Source organism: Pholcus phalangioides, unplaced genomic scaffold (assembly GCF_987345545.1).
Source record: "Pholcus phalangioides strain wild (caught in Gottingen) unplaced genomic scaffold, Ppha-v1.0 ptg000002l_1, whole genome shotgun sequence".
NCBI classification, from domain to species: Eukaryota; Metazoa; Arthropoda; class Arachnida; order Araneae; family Pholcidae; genus Pholcus; species Pholcus phalangioides.
Window position 1 is genome coordinate 342,783 of NW_028301595.1, and position 26,413 is coordinate 369,195.

The 26,413-nt window shown below is 33.2% G+C and overlaps 1 protein-coding gene across 1 annotated transcript in view; it reads right to left on the bottom strand.

The window, feature by feature from the left end:
* LOC149089023 (transcription initiation protein SPT3 homolog) overlaps positions 1-26,413 on the bottom strand; it is a 203,024-nt gene that overhangs the window by 105,144 nt on the left and 71,467 nt on the right. The window contains exon 3 of the mRNA XM_089236673.1: positions 25,536-25,649. Coding sequence (XP_089092799.1) covers positions 25,536-25,582 — 47 coding nt within the window. The 5' untranslated portion in view covers positions 25,583-25,649. The remainder of the gene's footprint in view (positions 1-25,535; positions 25,650-26,413) is intronic.

Below are 26,413 nucleotides of genomic sequence, written 5' to 3' on the forward strand. Positions count from 1 at the left end.
GAAAACACGTATTTAAGGCAAATGTCCGAATCAAGAAGATAGGAAAACCCTCTTACCGAGTTGTCGCAAGTCTAAGCCATTAGCGAAAACTTTCGGATGATGATGAAATTAAACAGTAGATTTTTGTAATGAAGGAAGCGGGAGGGGGGGGGGGGAGGGGGTAGGAAAAGAGGATTATTCAGAGACAACCACCTTAAACTCCCTTAAAAAATACACACTTAAACCGCACAGTTTTGCAGTTCTGTGCCTGTCTTTCATCCCCCGCAACAAAGACTATTGAAAAGTACGGAGAGAGTGGCACCGTATATACATTGCTCTCTCTCTCTCTCGCTCAGGAGAAAGGAACTCGTTAGCTATCGTTGAACAACAGGGTTTTTAAGGGCATCATCGGCCTTTAATGAGCTGTCAAAAGTTCACCGAAATTGCGGTCCATTTTTACCTTAATACACACACACACAGAGAAACGAATAAAAGAAAAAAACCATTTTTAAGGGTTACAACAAGGAATTCATTCAACTTGTTTGCGCCATTTCATTGGCAAAGGGAAAATTTCTCTCGCCAAATTCGATGGTGAAGTTCTCTTTTATTTGGCAAAATTTCCATTAAGAGCAGCTGGAAAGTGATGTAACCTCTATGAGCTCAATTAATAAATAAAGATGTGCATTTTTTTTAAGATAGCCGAAGATCTCACAAGATAATGCAATATAGCACACGGTCACTAACTCGGAAATAATAACTAATGCGATGACAAAGGAGCCAATTCACAGACTTGAAAAATCTGTAATTTACATCGAGCTTATATTACTGGAGGGAGCATGACGTCAGCGGTCTCCGCCTTGGCAGTGCTGAGAATGGTGTCCCCAACATCTTTCGTCGGAAGACCACGCGACTCGGTGCAAACAAATACGATCCCCCATAGAGATCAATGTTAAAATTGCCGATTTTATCATAGAAATGCGGAAATTTAGTAGGGTTTTCAGCCACATCAATAATATTAAAAATTGAATTGAGTTCTTGATTTCCGAAATATTGAGTTCGCTTAGAAATACGAAGCCCAGAAAATTAAATATAAAATAATGAGGCAGCACCCACTTTTGAGGTGGATATCCATACAATAACATTCATTTCAGCCTTTTATTTATATCTTCTCAAGCACGAAAATGAAAATTAATGTCTCCGTATTGTCTTATATTATCCATTTGCATCAATCCATATAGTTTAGGATGTTTTGAAATTAATTATGGGCCCATATAAATTAATTGAAGAAATTCCGCAGCTTTAATCAAGCATTTTTTGAAGCAAAAACAGGCAGATTAATAACTTATTATAAGATAATTTTAGAATTAATGAAAGATAATTCCATAATTAATGAAAGTGATAATTCGAAAATTAATGAAAGTGATAATTCCAAAATTAATGAAGGATAATTCCAAAATTAATGAAAGATAATTCCAAAATTAATGAAAGATAATTCCAAAATCAGTGAAAGAGATAATTTCAGCTCCATAAATGAAAGTGATAATTCCAGCATTAATGAAAGAGATAATTCCAGCATTAATGAAAGAGATAATTCCAGCATTAATGAAAGAGATAATTCCAGCATTAATGAAAGATAATTCGGAATTAATGAAAGATAATTCGGAATTAATGAAAGATGATTCCAGAATAAATGAAAGAAAAATTATAGTTTTAATGAAACAGATGATTTCGGTGGTATTTGGTCAGAACATGATATCTCCAAAAAATGGCTTTTTGATCTAGTAGTAAGTCTTGCTAATTACAACTAATTAGAAGTGAGATAAATGCCCAAATACATGCATGCGGCTAAACAATATGCTGATGTATGATATTTTCATTTGTATTTGTGTGTATGCTTTATTTTTAATTTTTAAATGACAATGAGAAAATGCTTATATCTCAAAAATGTCATTTTGGAGTTATGTTCTGACTAAACACCACAGATTTCAGTTCCAAAATAAATGAAAGCGATAATTTCAGCATTAATAATGAAAGAAATAATTCCAGAATTAAGGAAAAAGGAATAATTCCAAAATTAATGAAAGGAATAATTCCAAAATTAATGAAAGAAAAAATTATAGAATTAATGGAAGAGATAATTCCAAAATCGATGAAAGAAGTAATTTCAGCATTAATGAAGCGATAATTCCAAAATTAATGAAAGCGGTAATTCCAGAATTACCGCTTTACTACTACAGTTTAGGATGTTTTGAAATTAATTATGAAAATATTTCTTTATTAATTATTATTTCTTTCATTACTTCTGGAGAAGTTGCTTTAATCAATTCTGGATTTATTTCTTTAATCAATTCTGGATTTATTTCTTTAATCAATTCTGGATTTATTTCTTTAATCAATTCTGGATTTATTTCTTTAATCAATTCTGGATTTATTTCTTTAATCAATTCTGGATTTATTTCTTTCATTAATGCTGAAATTATTTCTTTCATTAATGCTGAAATTATTTCTTTCATTAATGCTGATATTATTTCTTTTACTAATGCTGGAATTATTTCTTTCATTGATTCTGAAATTATATCTCATTAATTTTGGAATTATCACTTTTTCATTAATGCTGGAATTTTTCTTTCATCGATTTTGGAATTATCTCTTCCATTAATTCTATAATTTTATCTTTCATTAATTTTGGAATTTATCCTTTTTTCTTAATTCTGGAATTATTTCTTTCATTATTAATGCTGAAATTATCGCTTTCATTTATTTTGGAACTGAAATTATCTTTCATTATTGCTGGAATTATCACTTTCATTAACTTTTGGAATTATCACTTTCATTAACTTTTGGAATTATCACTTTCATTAACTTTTGGAATTATCACTTTCATTAACTTTTGGAATTATCACTTTCATTAACTTTTGGAATTATCTTTCATTAACTTTTGGAATTATCTTTCATTAACTTTTGGAATTATCTTTCATTATTGCTGGAATTATCACTTTCATTAATTTTTGGAATTATCTTTCATTAATTCTGGAATTAGCACTTTCATTTATTTTGGAACTGAAATTATCTCTTCCGTTAATTTTGGAATTACTTTTTATTAATTTTGGAATTACCTTTTATTAATTTTGGAATTACCTTTTATTAATTTTGGAATTACTTTTTATTAATTTTGGAATTACCTTTTATTAATTTTGGAATTATCTTTCATTAATGCTGAAATTATCTTTGGTTAAAATTTCGAAAATTTCTTTAAGTTATTAATCTGCCTGTTTTTGCTTCAAGAAATGCTTGATTAAAGTTGCAGAATTTCTTCAATTAATTTATATGGACCCATAATTTCAAAACAACCTAAACTATATGGATTGAGAGATGCAAGTGGATAATATAAGACAATACGAAGACATTAATTTTCATTTTCGTGCTTGAGAAGATACAAATAAAAAGCTGAAATTAATATTATTGTATGGATATCCACCTCAAAAGTGGGTCTGGCTCATTATTTTATATTTAATTTTTTGGGCTTCGTATTTCTAAGCGAACTCAATACTTCGAAAATCAAGAATTCAATTCAATTTTTAAAATTATTGATGTGGCTGAAAACCCTACTAAATTTCCGCATTTCTATGATAAAATCGGCAATTTTAATATTGATCTCTATGGGGGGGGATCGTGTTTGTTTGCACCGAGTCACGTGGTATCCTTGCATTAGATGTGGACGACGTCGCGGCGGCTGGATGCTCCCTCCAGTAATATAAGCTCGATGGTAACTTATCATGTGATGAAACATTTCGCAACAAAAAAAACTCATACAAATAAAAGGGATAACTGGGGATTTTCTAGGATTGCTTAAGGTGGCCATAACACCCCTATTTTTCGCAGTCCCGAATTTTTTGAAATAAAAATGCCCCGTTTTTTCCGCATTTTCAACGAAGCCGGCGTGCGTTTTTTATCCCTCACTAAAATCAACCATTGAAATCACTTTGTCAACTTCTAAAAGAAAATTATGACTATAAATATGAATGTTGCATATCACGTCATAATTAACGTTTTTTTATAGAATTAATTTTAATACACCGTGATTTGCAGGAGCGCTTCATTTTCCACCTTTCTTGATTTTTCGCCGAGTTTAGCCATAATTGGCAGCTTTGTGTATTTCTTGCATCATATTTGATGACTGAGAAAATATGGTCAGTCTGGGAGTGCAAGGACTGAAGAGCAGTGCCTATTTCTGGCATTGGCAAATGAAGCCCGTGCTCTCAAATTTTCAGGGTCCAGTTCGGATGTCAAAATTGGCATCTTCTTTCAACATTTCAATTTTTTTACAAATATATTAATAAATATTTTTAATTTGTAATCGCTCGGGGTGGAATATGGGCCCTCCGTGTCCCCTTCTTTCTGTGTACGCCAGTCTCAAAGAATGCTAGAGTAGGGGGAAATTAGCGGTTCGGGGACAATGGGTGCTGCCCTTTGCTGCCCACCTGCTGCCCTTTGCTGCCACGCGATAAGGGAGGCTGCTGCCCCGCGATAAGAGAATGAGGGACACTAGATGGCGCTTTACTGTTTTTATTGGGGGTCATTAATAAATTAAAATTGTTAATGTCAGGGATCTTTCCTAAATTAAATTTTTTATGTCACATTTTCTAAGGTTCCAAGTTGTTATTCTAAAAGGGCTCGTCATATATTAAATTATCTTTTGGAATTTCTTATTTCTATCTCAAGTGATGAGATTTTTTTTTTTTCAAAGAGGGTGCAATTCCTAAATTATCGTTTGGAATTTTTTTTTTATCCCCATGTTCAAATCTGACTTTCAACCAAATAATGCGATTTTTCACAAGAGGGGACTCGTTCATAAATCAGCTAGTAAAAATGCATGTAAAAAGACTTTAAATCTTACGCAACAAAATATTTGAATAGTAATATATATATATATAATCACCACTTTATATTTTTGTATACGTCCTTCCAAATTAACGTTTTCACTAATACCATGATATCACAACACTCCGTGATGGGGTATTTTTCAAAGAGGGGTTGTATCGTTTGGAAATTTTTTTTTTTTTTGTGAAATTCGTCACAACTCTGACCTCACATCCGTCCCTAATGTTCTATACCTTTTTTCTTTTTTTTTTTAAATTTCATGCCCATGACGTCGTCAGGTCATTATTCTGAAATATTTTTTTTTCACAGGGGTCGTTCTTGAATTATCGTTTACGCGTCGTTAAATTATCGTTTGGAAAACTTTTCATTCTGACATGTTTTTTACCATCGTGTAACTTCTCTTGAAATACGAGTTCGTTTACTTATCTGAGAAAATTTTCCGAGCTGTAAAATAAAAGAGTTACTACAAATGAATTGCAAAGTCTTTTTTACAAATCAAGTTTTCAATTATTCAATATTTTAAATAATTTTCTTCAATCATACATTTCAAATTTTCATAATTAATCAAATAATTCTCCGTGGCGTTATGATTTTCCACTAGAATTTCAGCGATGTCATGAAAGTCAAGGCATGATCGTAATATTTGTAATAATGTTAAGTTATCAAGCAACTGCGTGCCCAGCTGATAGCCCATGGCGCATCCACGACAACTAGATATTTTTTCCCCTACGAAATCATAACTTCTTTTAAACTTCCGACTATAGCAACGGTAATGTAGAACTTGTGTTCATCACTTTAGCTTGATTTTTTCTTTTACGCTAACTCTTCTACTATTTTTTCCAATGACATCCTCTCTAATGTTCTGGGTACAGTAACATAAAGTTAATTTTTGTTGGAAAAACTATAAATTGCGAAAGAAGGAGGGAAAGCTCCAATACAATTCTTCCATCTACCGAGATATCACACTTAGTACGAGAAGAGGTCAAAGAGAAATCGAACTAGCGCAAAAACACTCTTGATCGCTATAGTTCATTCTTTCTTAACAGTCAACCAACAGGTAGACACTTTTTGCTTTCATAAAAAATAATATATATTTTTCACATGCATTTGTTAATCTTGAAGAAACCCCCGCGACGTTTTAGTGATCTCACAGTCAAATAGTGTGATAAGACAAAATATTTTATCCGAATGTATATGATTTCCTGAAGTAACAAAAAAAAATTAAAGGTCATCTTTCAACGAAGAGTCAAGAATCACTTACCATGGTGGATACTCATTCATCGTTTATTGAGAGCATGCAAAAGAGTTAGCTTACAGTGTTTAGTACTAGCTTCAATCTTTTACCTGCAAACTTACGCATTTGTCAACATCGGGAAAAAATAACAGCGAAGAAGAAGATGCTATAGAAACAATAAAATCAAAAATATAGTAATACCAAGAGGCTTTGAAATACTTTTAACATATATTTATTTTTATTGATTATTCTAGATAATTTCTTTGAATCGTATCATCTCCCACCCAACTCAGCATTATCATCACCGCGATTCATTACTGGATCTCCATTTGGATTTACCCACATGTTTCCTCATTCGTAAAACGTTCTGGGTGCAGCTGTGAATCTGATAATATCGGGGTGGTCGCCTTTGATGGCGAACTTGAGATGTCGATTAAAAGAAAGTCATTGGCTGATTCACGATTATTCGCCCAATCTCGAACCCGTTGTTGAGTCTAAAAATGAAACATTTGGGGGAAGAAAAAACTTTTATTTTGTTTTATTTTTTTATGTCCTCCTAGTATCACAAAACAGTTTGTGAAACTATGACGTTGAAATTGGATAAATCGTGTCGATCAAAAGACGTCTCGCACTTCGATAGTATGTTTAAAATGTTGATACTAATAGGAAAGCAATATTTTGTAGCATCGATTTTATTTTTCTATTGAGCATAAAAAATAGTTTAAACAAAATAATTGAAGAATTGTGTCAGGAATATTATGTTTATTACAACTGACTACATTCGAGACACTTTTAAAAATAGAGCAGTCTGTACAAAACGTATGTTTTTAACTATAATTCAGAGATATTTTTTAGCTGTTACACATTATTTCATCGAAATTAGCTTATTTTTATACTTACGCTGAACATTTTACACTGAAAAACTAATGTATATAGTCATTTTTATACACTACGGGGCTATAGCAGTTGTCAATTCAATGAATTAGAAGTTCTAAGATATTATAAATATTTTCGGAAATATGTTAATTTTTATGAAACAATACATGAAGTTTCAAAGAAAAGAAATTCAATATTTTATATTTAAACACTTGTAAAATACAACTGAGTATATAGCCAGTTCATTGCAGTTAGTATCACCTGAAAACCACGACTAAAAAATTTCATTAAAATATCGAACATACTTTTGAGAAGATGAGTTTTGCACGCAGTGAAGTAACGAAAAACACGAATCTTCATGAACACGTTTAAAAATTAATTGAGACCTATACTCTGGTTGAATTGACTCAGCTAGAATTTTTTTCATCACTTCATATGTATAAGAATAAAATAGTTGTGTATTTCTATGAAAAAAAAAAAAAAAGAATCGCTAATTTCCATGATATTCGTCATTTGAAGATAGTCACAACCTTAAGTTCACATCGAGAAACGTTCATAACGTTATATAGATCGCTAATAAATGAGAGATGCACATCACACACTCCTTATTTTTACCTTTAAAATCGAAAACGATGTTAACTCTGTTGGATAATTTTAACCGCTTGATGGGCGTACATATTTAAAATGCAGGTTAAACACAACCCGATAAAACCGACACCACCGATAATTCTTTTCATACTCTTTTAAATTTTCAAGACAAGAGAGGACGGAACTTTTTATAATTAAAGACTAATACAATGTTGTTAGAAAGAAAGTCAAAATTAACAGGAGAACCATATAAAACAATTGTTTTATTTCACAGTAAGAATCGATAAAACGGAATAAATTGAAAACTATATCAATTTTCCTTTTTTTTCTTCGTTAATGAATTTCCCTCCTCAGGAGACCTTTTCATAGATGACTGGGCATTCCCTTCCAAGGTATCACATATCTCATGTTATGCTCTCATTCTATGCTCATTTCAAACTGAGCGAAGTCATTAAGTAAATCACACTCATGCTGCATATTGTAGAAAAGCCTAGAAAAATTCAGCTGAAATGTGAAGAAGAAAATCGCTGTCAAATTGAGGTGAGTATCCCGACACGCTCTCGCTGTTTAAACTCCCAATGACAAGTAACGCGGATAAAAAATGAATACGTACGGAAAATCGTGACGTGGAATACAACAATTTCAATTAGAGTGAAATTGATTCGAAGTATATTTTTGATAACAAAGTTGCTGTCTTTTGAAAATGTCACTATCTTCATAAATCCGTAATTGTAATAGTTCAACCTCTCATAAGAAAGTCGCAAGCAGACGTGAAAAAAATTCTTCACCTCCATTCTTCAATTGGCATATATGAAGTAGTTGCATATCACACGACACCTGCGAGAACACTATGTATCGATCACATATTCAGAGACCCTCGCGAAGAATGGTAATGAAAATTTTTACAACGTTGAACCTCAGCGTGAAGAAAATTCCTCTTCCGTGCGTCATTCAGATCACTGTATAGACTTTTTTCCCCTTCACATCTCTGCTTCTACACTCCACAAACCAATATAGCACACATTTTTTTAAATTAATTTTTTTTTCTGTTTAAAACATTTTTGTTTTTTCAATTTTTTAATATTTTAAACTCTTCCCCAGATCTAGTTCTTACATTTTAACCACTCCCGGAACGCTAAAACTTTAGCTAAAGCACAATGGCCCTGCTGCTTTGGGTGATATGAACATGAAACCAGACTTTTCGAAACATTCATCGGGGAATCCAATAGTATATAGGATGGAAGACCGAATTGTCGCTGCAAAATTTTCGCTTTTTCTTCGAATTTCACGAAAATCGTATGATAATTTTCATTTATTCGGACCAAGTCTGCTACAACCATCTCGTACGGGTTAAAACCCAAGTACCACCCAAGTTTGCGTATGTTTCCATACACCCATGAAACCTGGGAGAATTCTCCATCACTTAAATCGTGAACACTAAATGATGCCTTATAAATGTTATGATATGTCTCATCTGTTTCCAAGTTAGAAAAACTTTATTCCTTAACAATAAATTCTCGCGATCTTAACCTATAACACTCAACATCTGACACGCATGCCACAGCAAACAGGAAGAAATTTACTTACTCATAGAGTGTAGAAACAGAGATGGAAAATCTAAATACACTAGCTGGAATCGAACGAAAGAAACAAGGTGATTACAGTTTATTACACACTCGATCAAATATACTTAGATTAGGCTAAGCTGACGAGTTCCGCTTGTATAGAATTATGCTAAAATATCAAACTTCAACTAATTTGGGGGGGGGGGGGTGTTATGCCGCCATTGTAGCCGTAGTTAACATTTCAACCCTAAGTGGCTAAGAATAGAGGCATTAGTTAGTCAGTCACACGAGTGTTTGTCCATCCTTACGTCTCTTTTTTGATTCATATACCAATGTGTGTGATAATCAAGTGAAACCAACAGATCCGTAATATGCAACCCCTGATACGAGTTCATGAAGTGAGGGGTGCTAAACTGAGATAGTTGTAAATAGTCAAAAAAGTGGGTGATAAGAGGATCGAATGATAAGAGTGAGTTGTTATCTCGAACGTACTCATGCAAACTCATGCAACCTTCTCCTCAGATTCCATCACACATGATGTGTAGTATGTGTAGAGACAGATACATAAGCTCACTGCGAACAACCGAGAGTGCGTGATGAATTAAGTTACAAGTGTTTTTACAGAGGGGAAGGCTGGTGCGTCAATACCAAATCATTACCCCATGATAATGATAATCAGAAGAAAAAAAAAATAGTAAGAATTGTAATCGAAATCACATCAGACACTAATCAACAGTGGACACTTTTAATCGCAATATGATAGAGCACAACTTTTTTTTATTGCAATAAAAAAAGTTAAGTAAATGAAACCAAGGAAGCAAAAAAATAAATAAATAAATCTCTCTTCACACCAATTCCTTATACACTGTATTGCCTTCGCCTCATATACACGCAAGCTAGCAAAAAAAAAAAAAGGAATTCATTAAAATTCATACAATGCATTACGTCTCCATCAATCAATCAAATGATTGATCTACGTACACCTTTCAACGTTGTTTCACACAAAGAAAAGTAAAAAAAAAATCAGTTTCCTACGAACAAACTCTAGCTGTGGGGGAAAAAAAAGAATCAGCATGCATCCCTCTCTCAATTTTACTCTGCTGAATTTTGCTGAAATCACCGTTCTTTCAAAAACTTACAAATTTTACGCTAAATTCCCGAATTTTACGTAGCATTATTTTCAAATTTTTGTTAAATGTTTTGTTTGTCAAATTTTTGTTCAGCGACGTTGTACCATTAGTGCTTCTCAACGCGGAAGCCAATGGCGGAGGGGGGGCGACACCAACTAACAATCAAAGAACGGTTCTTTGATTGTTAGTTGGTGTCGCCCCCCCTCCGCCATTGGCTTCCGCGTTGAGAAGCACTAATGGTACAACGTCGCTGAACAAAAATTTGACAAACAAAACATTTAACAAAAATTTGAAAATAATGCTACGTAAAATTCGGGAATTTAGCGTAAAATTTGTAAGTTTTTGAAAGAACGGTGATTTCAGCAAAATTCAGCAGAGTAAAATTGAGAGAGGGATGCATGCTGATTCTTTTTTTTCCCCCACAGCTAGAGTTTGTTCGTAGGAAACTGATTTTTTTTTTACTTTTCTTTGTGTGAAACAACGTTGAAAGGTGTACGTAGATCAATCATTTGATTGATTGATGGAGACGTAATGCATTGTATGAATTTTAATGAATTCCTTTTTTTTTTTTTTGCTAGCTTGCGTGTATATGAGGCGAAGGCAATACAGTGTATAAGGAATTGGTGTGAAGAGAGATTTATTTATTTATTTTTTTGCTTCCTTGGTTTCATTTACTTAACTTTTTTTATTGCAATAAAAAAAAGTTGTGCTCTATCATATTGCGATTAAAAGTGTCCACTGTTGATTAGTGTCTGATGTGATTTCGATTACAATTCTTACTATTTTTTTTTTCTTCTGATTATCATTATCATGGGGTAATGATTTGGTATTGACGCACCAGCCTTCCCCTCTGTAAAAACACTTGTAACTTAATTCATCACGCACTCTCGGTTGTTCGCAGTGAGCTTATGTATCTGTCTCTACACATACTACACATCATGTGTGATGGAATCTGAGGAGAAGGTTGCATGAGTTTGCATGAGTACGTTCGAGATAACAACTCACTCTTATCATTCGATCCTCTTATCACCCACTTTTTTGACTATTTACAACTATCTCAGTTTAGCACCCCTCACTTCATGAACTCGTATCAGGGGTTGCATATTACGGATCTGTTGGTTTCACTTGATTATCACACACATTGGTATATGAATCAAAAAAGAGACGTAAGGATGGACAAACACTCGTGTGACTGACTAACTAATGCCTCTATTCTTAGCCACTTAGGGTTGAAATGTTAACTACGGCTACAATGGCGGCATAACACCCCCCCCCCCCAAATTAGTTGAAGTTTGATATTTTAGCATAATTCTATACAAGCGGAACTCGTCAGCTTAGCCTAATCTAAGTATATTTGATCGAGTGTGTAATAAACTGTAATCACCTTGTTTCTTTCGTTCGATTCCAGCTAGTGTATTTAGATTTTCCATCTCTGTTTCTACACTCTATGAGTAAGTAAATTTCTTCCTGTTTGCTGTGGCATGCGTGTCAGATGTTGAGTGTTATAGGTTAAGATCGCGAGAATTTATTGTTAAGGAATAAAGTTTTTCTAACTTGGAAACAGATGAGACATATCATAACATTTATAAGGCATCATTTAGTGTTCACGATTTAAGTGATGGAGAATTCTCCCAGGTTTCATGGGTGTATGGAAACATACGCAAACTTGGGTGGTACTTGGGTTTTAACCCGTACGAGATGGTTGTAGCAGACTTGGTCCGAATAAATGAAAATTATCATACGATTTTCGTGAAATTCGAAGAAAAAGCGAAAATTTTGCAGCGACAATTCGGTCTTCCATCCTATATACTATTGGATTCCCCGATGAATGTTTCGAAAAGTCTGGTTTCATGTTCATATCACCCAAAGCAGCAGGGCCATTGTGCTTTAGCTAAAGTTTTAGCGTTCCGGGAGTGGTTAAAATGTAAGAACTAGATCTGGGGAAGAGTTTAAAATATTAAAAAATTGAAAAAACAAAAATGTTTTAAACAGAAAAAAAAATTAATTTAAAAAAATGTGTGCTATATTGGTTTGTGGAGTGTAGAAGCAGAGATGTGAAGGGGAAAAAAGTCTATACAGTGATCTGAATGACGCACGGAAGAGGAATTTTCTTCACGCTGAGGTTCAACGTTGTAAAAATTTTCATTACCATTCTTCGCGAGGGTCTCTGAATATGTGATCGATACATAGTGTTCTCGCAGGTGTCGTGTGATATGCAACTACTTCATATATGCCAATTGAAGAATGGAGGTGAAGAATTTTTTTCACGTCTGCTTGCGACTTTCTTATGAGAGGTTGAACTATTACAATTACGGATTTATGAAGATAGTGACATTTTCAAAAGACAGCAACTTTGTTATCAAAAATATACTTCGAATCAATTTCACTCTAATTGAAATTGTTGTATTCCACGTCACGATTTTCCGTACGTATTCATTTTTTATCCGCGTTACTTGTCATTGGGAGTTTAAACAGCGAGAGCGTGTCGGGATACTCACCTCAATTTGACAGCGATTTTCTTCTTCACATTTCAGCTGAATTTTTCTAGGCTTTTCTACAATATGCAGCATGAGTGTGATTTACTTAATGACTTCGCTCAGTTTGAAATGAGCATAGAATGAGAGCATAACATGAGATATGTGATACCTTGGAAGGGAATGCCCAGTCATCTATGAAAAGGTCTCCTGAGGAGGGAAATTCATTAACGAAGAAAAAAAAGGAAAATTGATATAGTTTTCAATTTATTCCGTTTTATCGATTCTTACTGTGAAATAAAACAATTGTTTTATATGGTTCTCCTGTTAATTTTGACTTTCTTTCTAACAACATTGTATTAGTCTTTAATTATAAAAAGTTCCGTCCTCTCTTGTCTTGAAAATTTAAAAGAGTATGAAAAGAATTATCGGTGGTGTCGGTTTTATCGGGTTGTGTTTAACCTGCATTTTAAATATGTACGCCCATCAAGCGGTTAAAATTATCCAACAGAGTTAACATCGTTTTCGATTTTAAAGGTAAAAATAAGGAGTGTGTGATGTGCATCTCTCATTTATTAGCGATCTATATAACGTTATGAACGTTTCTCGATGTGAACTTAAGGTTGTGACTATCTTCAAATGACGAATATCATGGAAATTAGCGATTCTTTTTTTTTTTTTCATAGAAATACACAACTATTTTATTCTTATACATATGAAGTGATGAAAAAAATTCTAGCTGAGTCAATTCAACCAGAGTATAGGTCTCAATTAATTTTTAAACGTGTTCATGAAGATTCGTGTTTTTCGTTACTTCACTGCGTGCAAAACTCATCTTCTCAAAAGTATGTTCGATATTTTAATGAAATTTTTTAGTCGTGGTTTTCAGGTGATACTAACTGCAATGAACTGGCTATATACTCAGTTGTATTTTACAAGTGTTTAAATATAAAATATTGAATTTCTTTTCTTTGAAACTTCATGTATTGTTTCATAAAAATTAACATATTTCCGAAAATATTTATAATATCTTAGAACTTCTAATTCATTGAATTGACAACTGCTATAGCCCCGTAGTGTATAAAAATGACTATATACATTAGTTTTTCAGTGTAAAATGTTCAGCGTAAGTATAAAAATAAGCTAATTTCGATGAAATAATGTGTAACAGCTAAAAAATATCTCTGAATTATAGTTAAAAACATACGTTTTGTACAGACTGCTCTATTTTTAAAAGTGTCTCGAATGTAGTCAGTTGTAATAAACATAATATTCCTGACACAATTCTTCAATTATTTTGTTTAAACTATTTTTTATGCTCAATAGAAAAATAAAATCGATGCTACAAAATATTGCTTTCCTATTAGTATCAACATTTTAAACATACTATCGAAGTGCGAGACGTCTTTTGATCGACACGATTTATCCAATTTCAACGTCATAGTTTCACAAACTGTTTTGTGATACTAGGAGGACATAAAAAAATAAAACAAAATAAAAGTTTTTTCTTCCCCCAAATGTTTCATTTTTAGACTCAACAACGGGTTCGAGATTGGGCGAATAATCGTGAATCAGCCAATGACTTTCTTTTAATCGACATCTCAAGTTCGCCATCAAAGGCGACCACCCCGATATTATCAGATTCACAGCTGCACCCAGAACGTTTTACGAATGAGGAAACATGTGGGTAAATCCAAATGGAGATCCAGTAATGAATCGCGGTGATGATAATGCTGAGTTGGGTGGGAGATGATACGATTCAAAGAAATTATCTAGAATAATCAATAAAAATAAATATATGTTAAAAGTATTTCAAAGCCTCTTGGTATTACTATATTTTTGATTTTATTGTTTCTATAGCATCTTCTTCTTCGCTGTTATTTTTTCCCGATGTTGACAAATGCGTAAGTTTGCAGGTAAAAGATTGAAGCTAGTACTAAACACTGTAAGCTAACTCTTTTGCATGCTCTCAATAAACGATGAATGAGTATCCACCATGGTAAGTGATTCTTGACTCTTCGTTGAAAGATGACCTTTAATTTTTTTTTGTTACTTCAGGAAATCATATACATTCGGATAAAATATTTTGTCTTATCACACTATTTGACTGTGAGATCACTAAAACGTCGCGGGGGTTTCTTCAAGATTAACAAATGCATGTGAAAAATATATATTATTTTTTATGAAAGCAAAAAGTGTCTACCTGTTGGTTGACTGTTAAGAAAGAATGAACTATAGCGATCAAGAGTGTTTTTGCGCTAGTTCGATTTCTCTTTGACCTCTTCTCGTACTAAGTGTGATATCTCGGTAGATGGAAGAATTGTATTGGAGCTTTCCCTCCTTCTTTCGCAATTTATAGTTTTTCCAACAAAAATTAACTTTATGTTACTGTACCCAGAACATTAGAGAGGATGTCATTGGAAAAAATAGTAGAAGAGTTAGCGTAAAAGAAAAAATCAAGCTAAAGTGATGAACACAAGTTCTACATTACCGTTGCTATAGTCGGAAGTTTAAAAGAAGTTATGATTTCGTAGGGGAAAAAATATCTAGTTGTCGTGGATGCGCCATGGGCTATCAGCTGGGCACGCAGTTGCTTGATAACTTAACATTATTACAAATATTACGATCATGCCTTGACTTTCATGACATCGCTGAAATTCTAGTGGAAAATCATAACGCCACGGAGAATTATTTGATTAATTATGAAAATTTGAAATGTATGATTGAAGAAAATTATTTAAAATATTGAATAATTGAAAACTTGATTTGTAAAAAAGACTTTGCAATTCATTTGTAGTAACTCTTTTATTTTACAGCTCGGAAAATTTTCTCAGATAAGTAAACGAACTCGTATTTCAAGAGAAGTTACACGATGGTAAAAAACATGTCAGAATGAAAAGTTTTCCAAACGATAATTTAACGACGCGTAAACGATAATTCAAGAACGACCCCTGTGAAAAAAAAATATTTCAGAATAATGACCTGACGACGTCATGGGCATGAAATTTAAAAAAAAAAAGAAAAAAGGTATAGAACATTAGGGACGGATGTGAGGTCAGAGTTGTGACGAATTTCACAAAAAAAAAAAAAATTTCCAAACGATACAACCCCTCTTTGAAAAATACCCCATCACGGAGTGTTGTGATATCATGGTATTAGTGAAAACGTTAATTTGGAAGGACGTATACAAAAATATAAAGTGGTGATTATATATATATATATTACTATTCAAATATTTTGTTGCGTAAGATTTAAAGTCTTTTTACATGCATTTTTACTAGCTGATTTATGAACGAGTCCCCTCTTGTGAAAAATCGCATTATTTGGTTGAAAGTCAGATTTGAACATGGGGATAAAAAAAAAATTCCAAACGATAATTTAGGAATTGCACCCTCTTTGAAAAAAAAAAAATCTCATCACTTGAGATAGAAATAAGAAATTCCAAAAGATAATTTAATATATGACGAGCCCTTTTAGAATAACAACTTGGAACCTTAGAAAATGTGACATAAAAAATTTAATTTAGGAAAGATCCCTGACATTAACAATTTTAATTTATTAATGACCCCCAATAAAAACAGTAAAGCGCCATCTAGTGTCCCTCATTCTCTTATCGCGGGGCAGCAGCCTCCCTTATCGCGTGGCAGCAAAGGGCAGCAGGTGGGCAGCAAAGGGCAGCACCCATTGTCCCCGAACCGCTAATTTCCCCCTACTTGCTAGTATAAGGGGACCCAAAAAAGTCGTATTTACCCATGGCCCGAACACGGGCCTTGCTGAAGAATATTCACTTCGAGGATTTTTCTTTCAAGCGAAGCGTAAATTTGTGGATTTCTATGGATTTTTCTATAAAGAGACGAAAAATCGGATGAATCTGATTTCCGACCGTAATATTTTAATAAGGCTAAAAAATCGGAAGCATTGACACTTATGCGGTGATCATCATCATGAGGAGATGTTTACGATACAGCTGCAAACATCTCCTTATAATGCCAACCACTAGTGTTGGAAAAAAGTTAAAGGGCAATCTCTTTCCCACGATTTGCCCCCTTCAGTCTGAACAACTTGTTCCATTGACGGCGGCTGCGGAAACCTGATCAGTCAATTCGATATCGAAATGGTTTCTGAGTTAATGGCAACTGGACTTACTATCAGTTGACTCACACGCCGTTTCAATTATTCTAATTTTTCCATGACCATTTTAAACATCAGTCGAGGAAATGATCGTTGGAAGCTCTCCTGTTAGTTTTAAGTAGACGGCTAACTCGAAACGGTCAATTTTATCAGCAAAAGCAGTATGCTTAAAGACAGCGTTTCTCAACATATGGTCCACAGGCAGACCTGGTAAAATTATTCACCCGTTGTAATTGATATTAGTAATATCCATATGGGTTCAAATGAAACTACCTTCATACTTACGTTCACCATATATCATCGAGAAGAATGCAGGAAAGTGGGATCTTAAATACGGGATATTACTAAATTTAGCCAAAAATTGCAATTGCAATTTTCTGATTACTGCTAAAATTGCTGAAGGTGTGGAAACAAATAGCAGCTAGAATCGCAGTGAACAAAAATTTATTTCACGAAAAAAATATTTAAATGACCATATATTTAAAATCACCATATTTCATTAAGAAAAATACGGAAAACTGGGATCTTGAATACTAATCCGTAAAACATTCTTTACCTTTGAACACCTTTCGTTCTTCTGCAAGAATCAACTCCACCTATTTACTCCCTAGAATCTATAAAACGATTGGTAAGAAACATTTTTCATATCTTATCCCTAAATTCTATAACTCTTTGCCTGATCAACTCCTTAACAATAATACTTCATTATTAGTTTTTAAAAAAAAATTAAAATGCTACCTGTTTTCAATAAATAATATTGAAGAGTTTTTTTAGGATGAATTTTCCACCTATAACATCTTTCCCTTAAATGGAAGGAAAAAATTGTAATTTTTTTTCCCCCTTATTACATTTGGACTTACTTTACATTCTTTTTTTTTCAAATTAACTTCTTCCCCCTTACTTACTTATTTTTCTTTACAATCAAAATATTATCACCACATGCCTGCGGGCACCATGACCTTATCATGTTATATTGTGCTTAGTTTTTTGTGTGTGTGTGTGGGGGGGGGGGTTGTTTTCTTTTTACTTTCTGTTCACTCATGTTCTGTCAATTATTTTTTATTTATTTATTTTTATGTTTATAAGTTTCATATCAAATTGTAAATTGTGATTGCCAGTAAGGGCCATTGGGCTCCTTGGTAATTTTTTTCTCTTTTTTTCTGTATTCCTCATTTCTGACTAATAAAGTATTGTATAATATTTCTTTCAATTAAAAAAAAAAAAAAAAAAATACGGGACATCGTCAATTGTCATAATTGTCAAAAATAGGTACAATCACCGATCCTAATTAAAATTGCTGAACATTATCAGAAGAAACATTAAATCTGACAAATATATGCCATGAATTTAATTTTTTTTAATTTAATAAAGTGGTCATCGCGTATTCCCAAGAGATCTTTACAATCCGTCCAGGGAATTCGTTAGTGTGTTAGTAGAGATCGATGCCTGAACCGGGATTCGATATTTATAATTTTTGTCATAATTATCATAAAACATTCATCATTCATATCATGAAAACACAACTGAATTTTTGTTTACTGCGATTTATAGCAGTCCTTTTCATTCCCCCCCCCCCGCAGCAATTTCAGGAGCAATCAGAAAAAATTGAATTTTTGAATAAATTTAGTGATACCCAGTATTTATTGCATTCCGTAGAATCGCAATTCCCAACATTTTCCATGATGATGTATGTTAAACCTTAAGTATGAAGGTATAATTTTTATTTAAACCCAATAGGGGAAAAACAACTAATAAAAATTACAAAAGTTGAATAGTTTTTCATTCAGTAAGAAGTTTTATATTGGAATTAATTTCATCTAATCGGCTTGCGGGCCACCTATAGACCTATACCATCGTCGCGGACCATAGGATGAGAAGCACGACACTAAGCTAACCAACCAGTCAACATATCCCCCAGTCCGACTCTCATAAGAAATTCATCAACGAATCAATTCCATTATACAAAACGAAACTCATAGAATTCTCTCTTATTTTAATACAATCGACAAAAATTGAAAAAAAAAAAAAAAAACACATTCATTTAAAAAAAATGGAAACATTATCGCCAATATTCAAAAAAGTAACCAAAAATGGCAACAAGGGTTTAGAAGAGAGAAAAAAGCTAACATATATACTGGTGGCTACAACTTCATCTCTTCCCAATACACGAGGGGGAGAAAAACGTACTGGAATATGATGGTGAAACCGGCATTATAAAGACACGTTATAAAATAGAGAGAAGAACCAACCAACAGCATGGGAGTAAAAAAATAATAATAAGCATCATTAAATCGGCAGTGGGTATGTACAAAAACTACGTTTGTTAGTTCGAAAAAAAATTCTGTGGAGTGGGTGGAAATAAAAAAATGTGATAACGAGTAAGAAGAAAAAAAAACACTACCTGTGGGGAAGAACCACGAGTACTTACTTACCATAAAAAATAAGTAGCGAAGAAAATCGATTTTTTTTCTCCCTCGCTTTTCATCATATATATATTTGGTGCTCGTATTCATTGTCATCACATGTGGATAATACAAAAAAAAAACCCTCATATTTAATGAGCTGCGGGTTTTCGGTACAACCCACAAAAGAGAAAATAAAAGTACATTCGGATCCGAATTCTCTTCGGTCGCAGAGAAAGAAATGCGTATTAAGCACACAAAATTGAAAGTATTTAAAAAAGAATGCAATTTTTCTTTTATAAGATGGTAGGAATGTTTCGGGGGGAACAAACTCACATCGTGAGAACTTACATACAGGTTTGTTAAATTCAAAATGGCTATCGTAGAGTGCAAATAAATCGGGCATTGCGTCAATTTTAGTCACGTAAAGGCTTTATTTATTTTTTTTATCAATAGAGATACGCAAATTTCCTTAAAAAAATAAAATTTAATTTCAAATTTAATTGCACGCTAATACTAACGATCACATTTTTTTCAAGTTTAGTTACGAGGCTAAGTACTATTTCATAAGTACTAAGTACATTTCAGTGGTCATTATGGTCTCTTGCTTGATCCTTTGAGCGGCATTACGAGATATCTGGACTCCTTAAAGGTCTCTTATTTTAGGATTGACGGCCCAGATATTTTTAATATCTACCACTTCAATTAGCCACACACTAAAATAAAACTGCTCATAAAAAAATTACGTATCTGAGTAAACCTAGCTTCTCGATTCATCCCATTATAAATATTGTCAGCGTCCATGCTAACCTACTACTCATGCTATTGATGAGACCACGGAGGCTCTAAACCGCTGCCGAATGGCAACATTGCATTGCTGGTGAGTTTATCCCGTGGCACGTCATAAAAAAAAGCTTTCCAATAATAGATTTGGCTTTAACTCCTTCACGTTCAGGCTTTTGGCAACAAATTGGGTGATCTCTATTTGACGCATCGGTGATTGATATAACCTTGTTCGCACATTTTAGAAAAAAAGATGGGAAAAAATAAAATAAAGTAGTAAATAGACGAGGAAAACTATAGCAGATCAGAGAGAGATTACAGTAGATTTCTCTTTCACCCTCACCCTACGTGCTCTCTTTCGCTCTTACATGTATATAGTAGAATAATATACATTATATGTGGGGGAAAAAATCATTAACAAGAGTATATGAAGACCAGAGAGGAAAAAAAAGCTTCACTTCATAAGGTTACCATAAAGCTTCGCGATGATGAGGAGAGAAAAAACATAGAGAACTGAATTGAATTTCTTCCACTGGCGTTTGGATGAAATATTTCGTCGTAATCGTAAAGGGTCAAAGATGATGTAGCGGCTTCAGATGAACTAAAGACTTAACTACATGCTGGAGGGGTTGATTTGTTGCGTTGAATGCCATGTGTAAAATAAATTAATTTGAACTGATCTGCTGCTGACTTTCCCATAATATGGTTTCCAAAAAAGAAGAATTTAAGTTCACTAACTTATTGCACAAAACGTGCGAGAATGGATTGTGCGACCCTCCCGAATTGACGATTAGTTACGTAATAAGAGTTCTGACAACAGAACTCAGAAATGAAAGTCAACAAAACTCGTATTTCATTCAAAAGTGCTCAACTCGGCAGAATTAAAACCCGTTTCCACTTCATGAAATGTAAATTGTCAAGATTTTGCGGAAAAGTAGTACAAATCGAATTTTCACAACAATTTCATAAATACGAGAATTACATACATCCATACTTATTGTACATCTTAAAGCATGTATCATCGTTAACAGTATAGAAATCTTACACTTGAGCAAACTGCGATCGACTTCAACACTTTCCAAATGCGTGCAAAATCTGAAACAAAGTAGCTGAAGTCGTTTCGCATATCTCCGTTCAGCTGTTAAAGCTAATAAACGGCTAAACATTTTAGAAATTTGCCCGTCGTATCTATAACTGCACAGAAATTCTCTCTTACTTTTAAAAATTAGCTTGAAAAAAATTATTTGCACTCTTTCTCTTAAATCATTAACTTCACGTAAAACATCTCTGCTCACAAGTATCTTAGAAAATTCCCATGGAAAAAAAAAATATATTAATAATCTGCGCCATGGGTTTTCAAACTGTGCGCCGCTAACCATTGTCAAGGGGGCTGCGGAATGGTGACGCTGGCAAAGGTTCTTTAAAGCGATTCTTTGTTACACTGCTCTGGGGAGCCGGCGATAAGCGTTGATTAGGTAAGTGGCACCGCGGGAGAAAAAGTTTGAGAATCCCTGATCTATGTTGTTGGCAGGGACGTACGCAGGATCGACATTTGGAGGGACACAAAAAGATTGGGAGCACCAAAGTTTTCTTGCCGAGAAATCCTCAGTTGCCACCCTTCAAAAAAACATTTAAATTAACAGCGAAATCGGTTAATATAGTATTAAAAGGTATTTTAAATTTCTTTCGATATTTCATTTTTTTTCATCGAAATATTAATTTCTTTCTTTAATTAATATTAATTGTTTTCTAATTTTCGGTAGGCTGGCGTGGGGGGGGGGGTCACACGGTTTTCTTGGCCATCCTCCTTGCGTATGCCTCTGGTTGTTGGGGGATATAAGAGGTTCTACTGTAAGTTGGAGATTCTACATTATTGGTTGGAGAGGAACTACAGTAGTATAAGTGTTTGTGAAGGACTACAACACGTCACAACATGCGTTCTGAGAACGAAAGAATTCATTCTTGATATTATTCCAGTTTCTCAGAGCACGCGCGAAAACTGAATTTTTATAACTACTCGCGTTAAAGCCTGCCTTGATGAAAATGAGGCGTGAAGATTTCGGACACCCAAAATATTGTTGATTATGGCAAGATTTTGACGTTGATTTATGAAGGTCTAGTCTTTATATAAGCTGTTGCTTGAAACTTTCTCGAAATTCTAACCCTGTACCTGCTAAGGATCTGCTATAAGATCAAGTCTCTTGAGCTCATAATGTATGTATTTTACGTTTACATGTTTTATCTACAGGGTGATCAGCGAATAAGCCCTTATTTCAAAATTAAATATCTCTACAACAAAGATCAATAGAATTATGCGCTAAACGGTACGTTTATTAGCAAAACTGTAAGAATGTTGTACAGAAATTTGGAAAATTTAGTTTTTTTTTAAATTTTTTAAAATTAAAAAAAAAAAAAACCTGGAGATTTTGGGGTTCCGAAAATCCTCATTTGTGTGAAGAGAAACCACTGCATTCGCCTAAAGTTACTGCATGGGCTGTGGTATGCGCCAGAGGCATTATCGGCCCCTTCTTCGTGCGAGAAACGATTACTACTGAACGTTACGTTACAATTTTGGAACAATTTGTCAGCACACGTGGCGCATACCGCAGCCCATGCAGTAACTTTAGGCGAATGCAGTGGTTTCTCTTCACACAAATGAGGATTTTCGGAACCCCAAAATCTTCAGTTTTTTTTTTTTTTTTTAATTTTAAAAAATTTAAAAAAAAACTAAATTTTCGAAATTTCTGTACAACATTCTTACAGTTTTGCTAATAAACGTACCGTTTACCGCATAATTCTATTGATCTTTGTTGTAGAGATATTTAATTTTGAAATAAGGGCTTATTCGCTGATCACCCTGTATGTATATGTTTGGGTCTGTTATGTTCGTACTTTGTTATATTAAAAAAACAAAAATATAGCAAAATTTATTAAACTTACTGAGACGATTGACGATTATGGACACTCATCGATTTATCACATTCACCATACGATATTTAACAAGGATTGACAAATCGAAAAAATAATTTAGGCACTCACGAAATTTCTTAGAAGCCAAGAATGATTTCAATCATAAGAAAAACGGTTCTAAATAATGTTTTTCGACTTTTCGGAACATTATCCTCTTTTTCTATGTTAAAAGACACATTGTCCATGAAATATACATAACCTTATATGAGAACGAGCACAAAAGTTATCATAAAAATTTGAAAATATACATATAAAAAAGGTAAAACAAGAATATTTCCAGAGGAACTTTAAAGCTTCCGAAAAGAATAAACGATTGCAATGTCAAATTATTAGAAGAAATGTATTAAATAAAGATTTAAAAAATATATATTACCAGATTTTGAAAATCCAACAGAACTTGCAATTTTAAACTTACAAATTTAATCAAGAATTTATCACAAGAAATATAAATAATGACGAAGATAACACAGATAATTGTACTTGTATAGAACAAGAAAGCTCCTCATTACACGTCAATAAATTCCATGCTCTACCTCGAAACTGAAAGTCATACTGAGTCAAATTGTAGCAGAAGGTAAGGAAAATAAAGCAAGTGGTTACGATCGAGTTACACCTAAAATGATGAAAATTATCTCCCATTACCTTATAGATGTATGTATTAAAGGATTTAGTGGATTCCTCAATAACAAATGGAGCATTTTATTCTGAACTAAAAAATTCCCTCTCACATCCTACATATAAAACTGGAGATTCAAATGATACTAACAACCATAGACCTATCTCGATTCTCCCGATATTTTCAAAAATTTTAGAAAAATGCATGAAATACCAACTGATCAATTTCCTGAATCATCAAAAATTCTTTGCAGCCAATCAATATGGATTTCAAAAAAAAAAATAATGATAATAATACAGAAATGGCAATTCTAAAATTAACGAGCCTGATAAACAATGGAATAAATGAAAATAAATATTCAATAATAGTATTTTTGGACCTAAAACGAGCATTTGATTATGTGGTTCTAAACATCTTAACAGAGAAACTATATTCAGCCAGTATAAGAGGAAATATCTTAGAATGGTTTAAATCATACTATTACACAAGACGACAAGCCGTCATGATAGAGAAAAAAATTAGCAATTTTCAGGAAGTAAAAAAAGGGCGTTCTACAAGGGTCGGTATTGGGGCTGATACTGTTTCTAATTTACATCAATGAACTAAGTAAATTAAATCTCAATGGTAGCATTATATCTTTTGCAGATGACACAGTTTTATATGTTGAAAATACAGAAATAGATAGTTTGATTAAAAGAACATGAATGAATGAATGCCAGAACTTTGCCACTGGGCTTATCCCGTTGCCGAGATCTCTTCCAGCCCAGCTGCGTGGCAGAGTCTGGAACACTTCATTTTTTGTCAAAAAAGAAAAAAAAAAAAGAATAAACAAAATTTTTACAACATATGTATAAAAAGAACAGAAAAGGATCTAACAAAAATAAATCACTGGCTAATTAAACATAAATTAAAAATAAATACAGAGAAAAATAAATTTATGTGCACGAAGAAAACAAGAAATATAAATGACAGTACAGAAATCCACGTAAAATTACACACTCACTGCCAATCACTGCCAAACTATATCAGAATGTAATTGTGAAGAAATAAGTAGAGAGTTTAATTATGAATACTTAAGAATAGTTATACAAGATAACCTAAAATGGAACATACATAGTGAAAAAATGATAAAAAAACACAGAATGTACTCAGGAGTTCTATATAAATTTAAATATATAGTTGACAATAACTTCTTGAAAGATATCTTCTAAGCATGGGTTTATTCAATTATAAATTATGGATTATGTGTCTGGGGAGGAGCGTATTATGAAAACATACACAACTTAGGCAATCTGTATAATAAATTAAGAGATCTAATAAATGTTCCTATAAATAATAAAATAATACAGTGCCACATATTAACACCGAGACAGAATTACATGTACAGAATTTATAAATTTATCATCAAAAATGAAGAATGTTATGATCAAAAACACAGATATTAATGCAGTACTTTGAAATAAATTATTACACCAATGCATATTAATTATATATATACTAAAATGCATCTAATGAAGAAAAGAGCTGTTGCTGAAGAAGAAAATCATATAATAAAAATCATACAGTCCGTTGGGGCTGCATAGTGCATATAATATACGTGTGTGTGTTTTGTGTAGTTGTCTTTGTGTAACTTATGTTTGTATTTGTATATTGTATATTTGTATCGTGTAATTTGTTATTTGTATCGTGTAATTTGTTATTTGTTCATTTAAATTTTTTTTTTAAATCAGAAAATTTTGTGTTATTCATAGACGACTATGAATAACACACAACGATCCAGTTTATCAATCATACACAGAAAATTTTTGGCGCCAATACCGATTTTGTAGTCACCATGAAAACCTGACGCCCGGGATTTGTCAAGTCCTGATATATGCATAATATAAAATACATAATAAATACTCACATGAGGTTTCTGATCTCGATAAAGAAAGAGATTTGGTGCACGTCCATGTTAAAAATTGATTTGAACTATTTCGCTTTATTATCCAAGTGTAAATGTATATGTATTCCGTCTTCCCTGAAATGTCAATTAAAAAAATAAAAATATGCAAGAAGTCTTTATAATTCTATTTAAAATGTGTAAGATTAATATGTGAGGCACCAAATTAGTTTCGGCTGAATGTATTGTATACAGTGAATCCATCCATAATGTAAAGGTCACCTCCGAACCCACAAAAACCTCTGGAAAGCATTTTTTTTTTTTTTTAACAGAACACACCCCGTTTGGTTAACCTCAGAACAAGGAGTTCCGAGTAACGACCACTTTAGGAAATGAAAATGAAAGAAAAATTATGCATATGTTGTTTCCAAAACATGAAGTCCCCGGACATCCCTGGCCAAAGTTCGGTGTGTTGATGTAAGACGGTCCGGTAGACACCAAATCAATTTTTTTTCATCACCAAGGTGTGATACATGACTGTATACAGGGTGGTAACTACCTACCGCCCAATAATTACATACATGATTTCTTGTGAAAAAATAATTTAGAAAAGTGTTATTCAGGGCTCCCACTCAAAAAATTAGAAAAAGTAGGACGGGGAAGGGTACCCCCAGACAACATAATCATAGTATAAAAAAAATCCAAAAAAATTTGTTTTCTTCAAAAATTTAAAAAAAATTCAAAAAAATTTCCATAGCACACTATTTCAGTACCCTGTAAGATTGACTCGAGCCAAAGCAAAATGACAGAAATGACTTGGTAATAAAAACAATTTTTGGCCAAAATAGGGTTCTAGCAACCACAGATAGTTTTTTCTGTCTCCTCTCACAATATATATTACA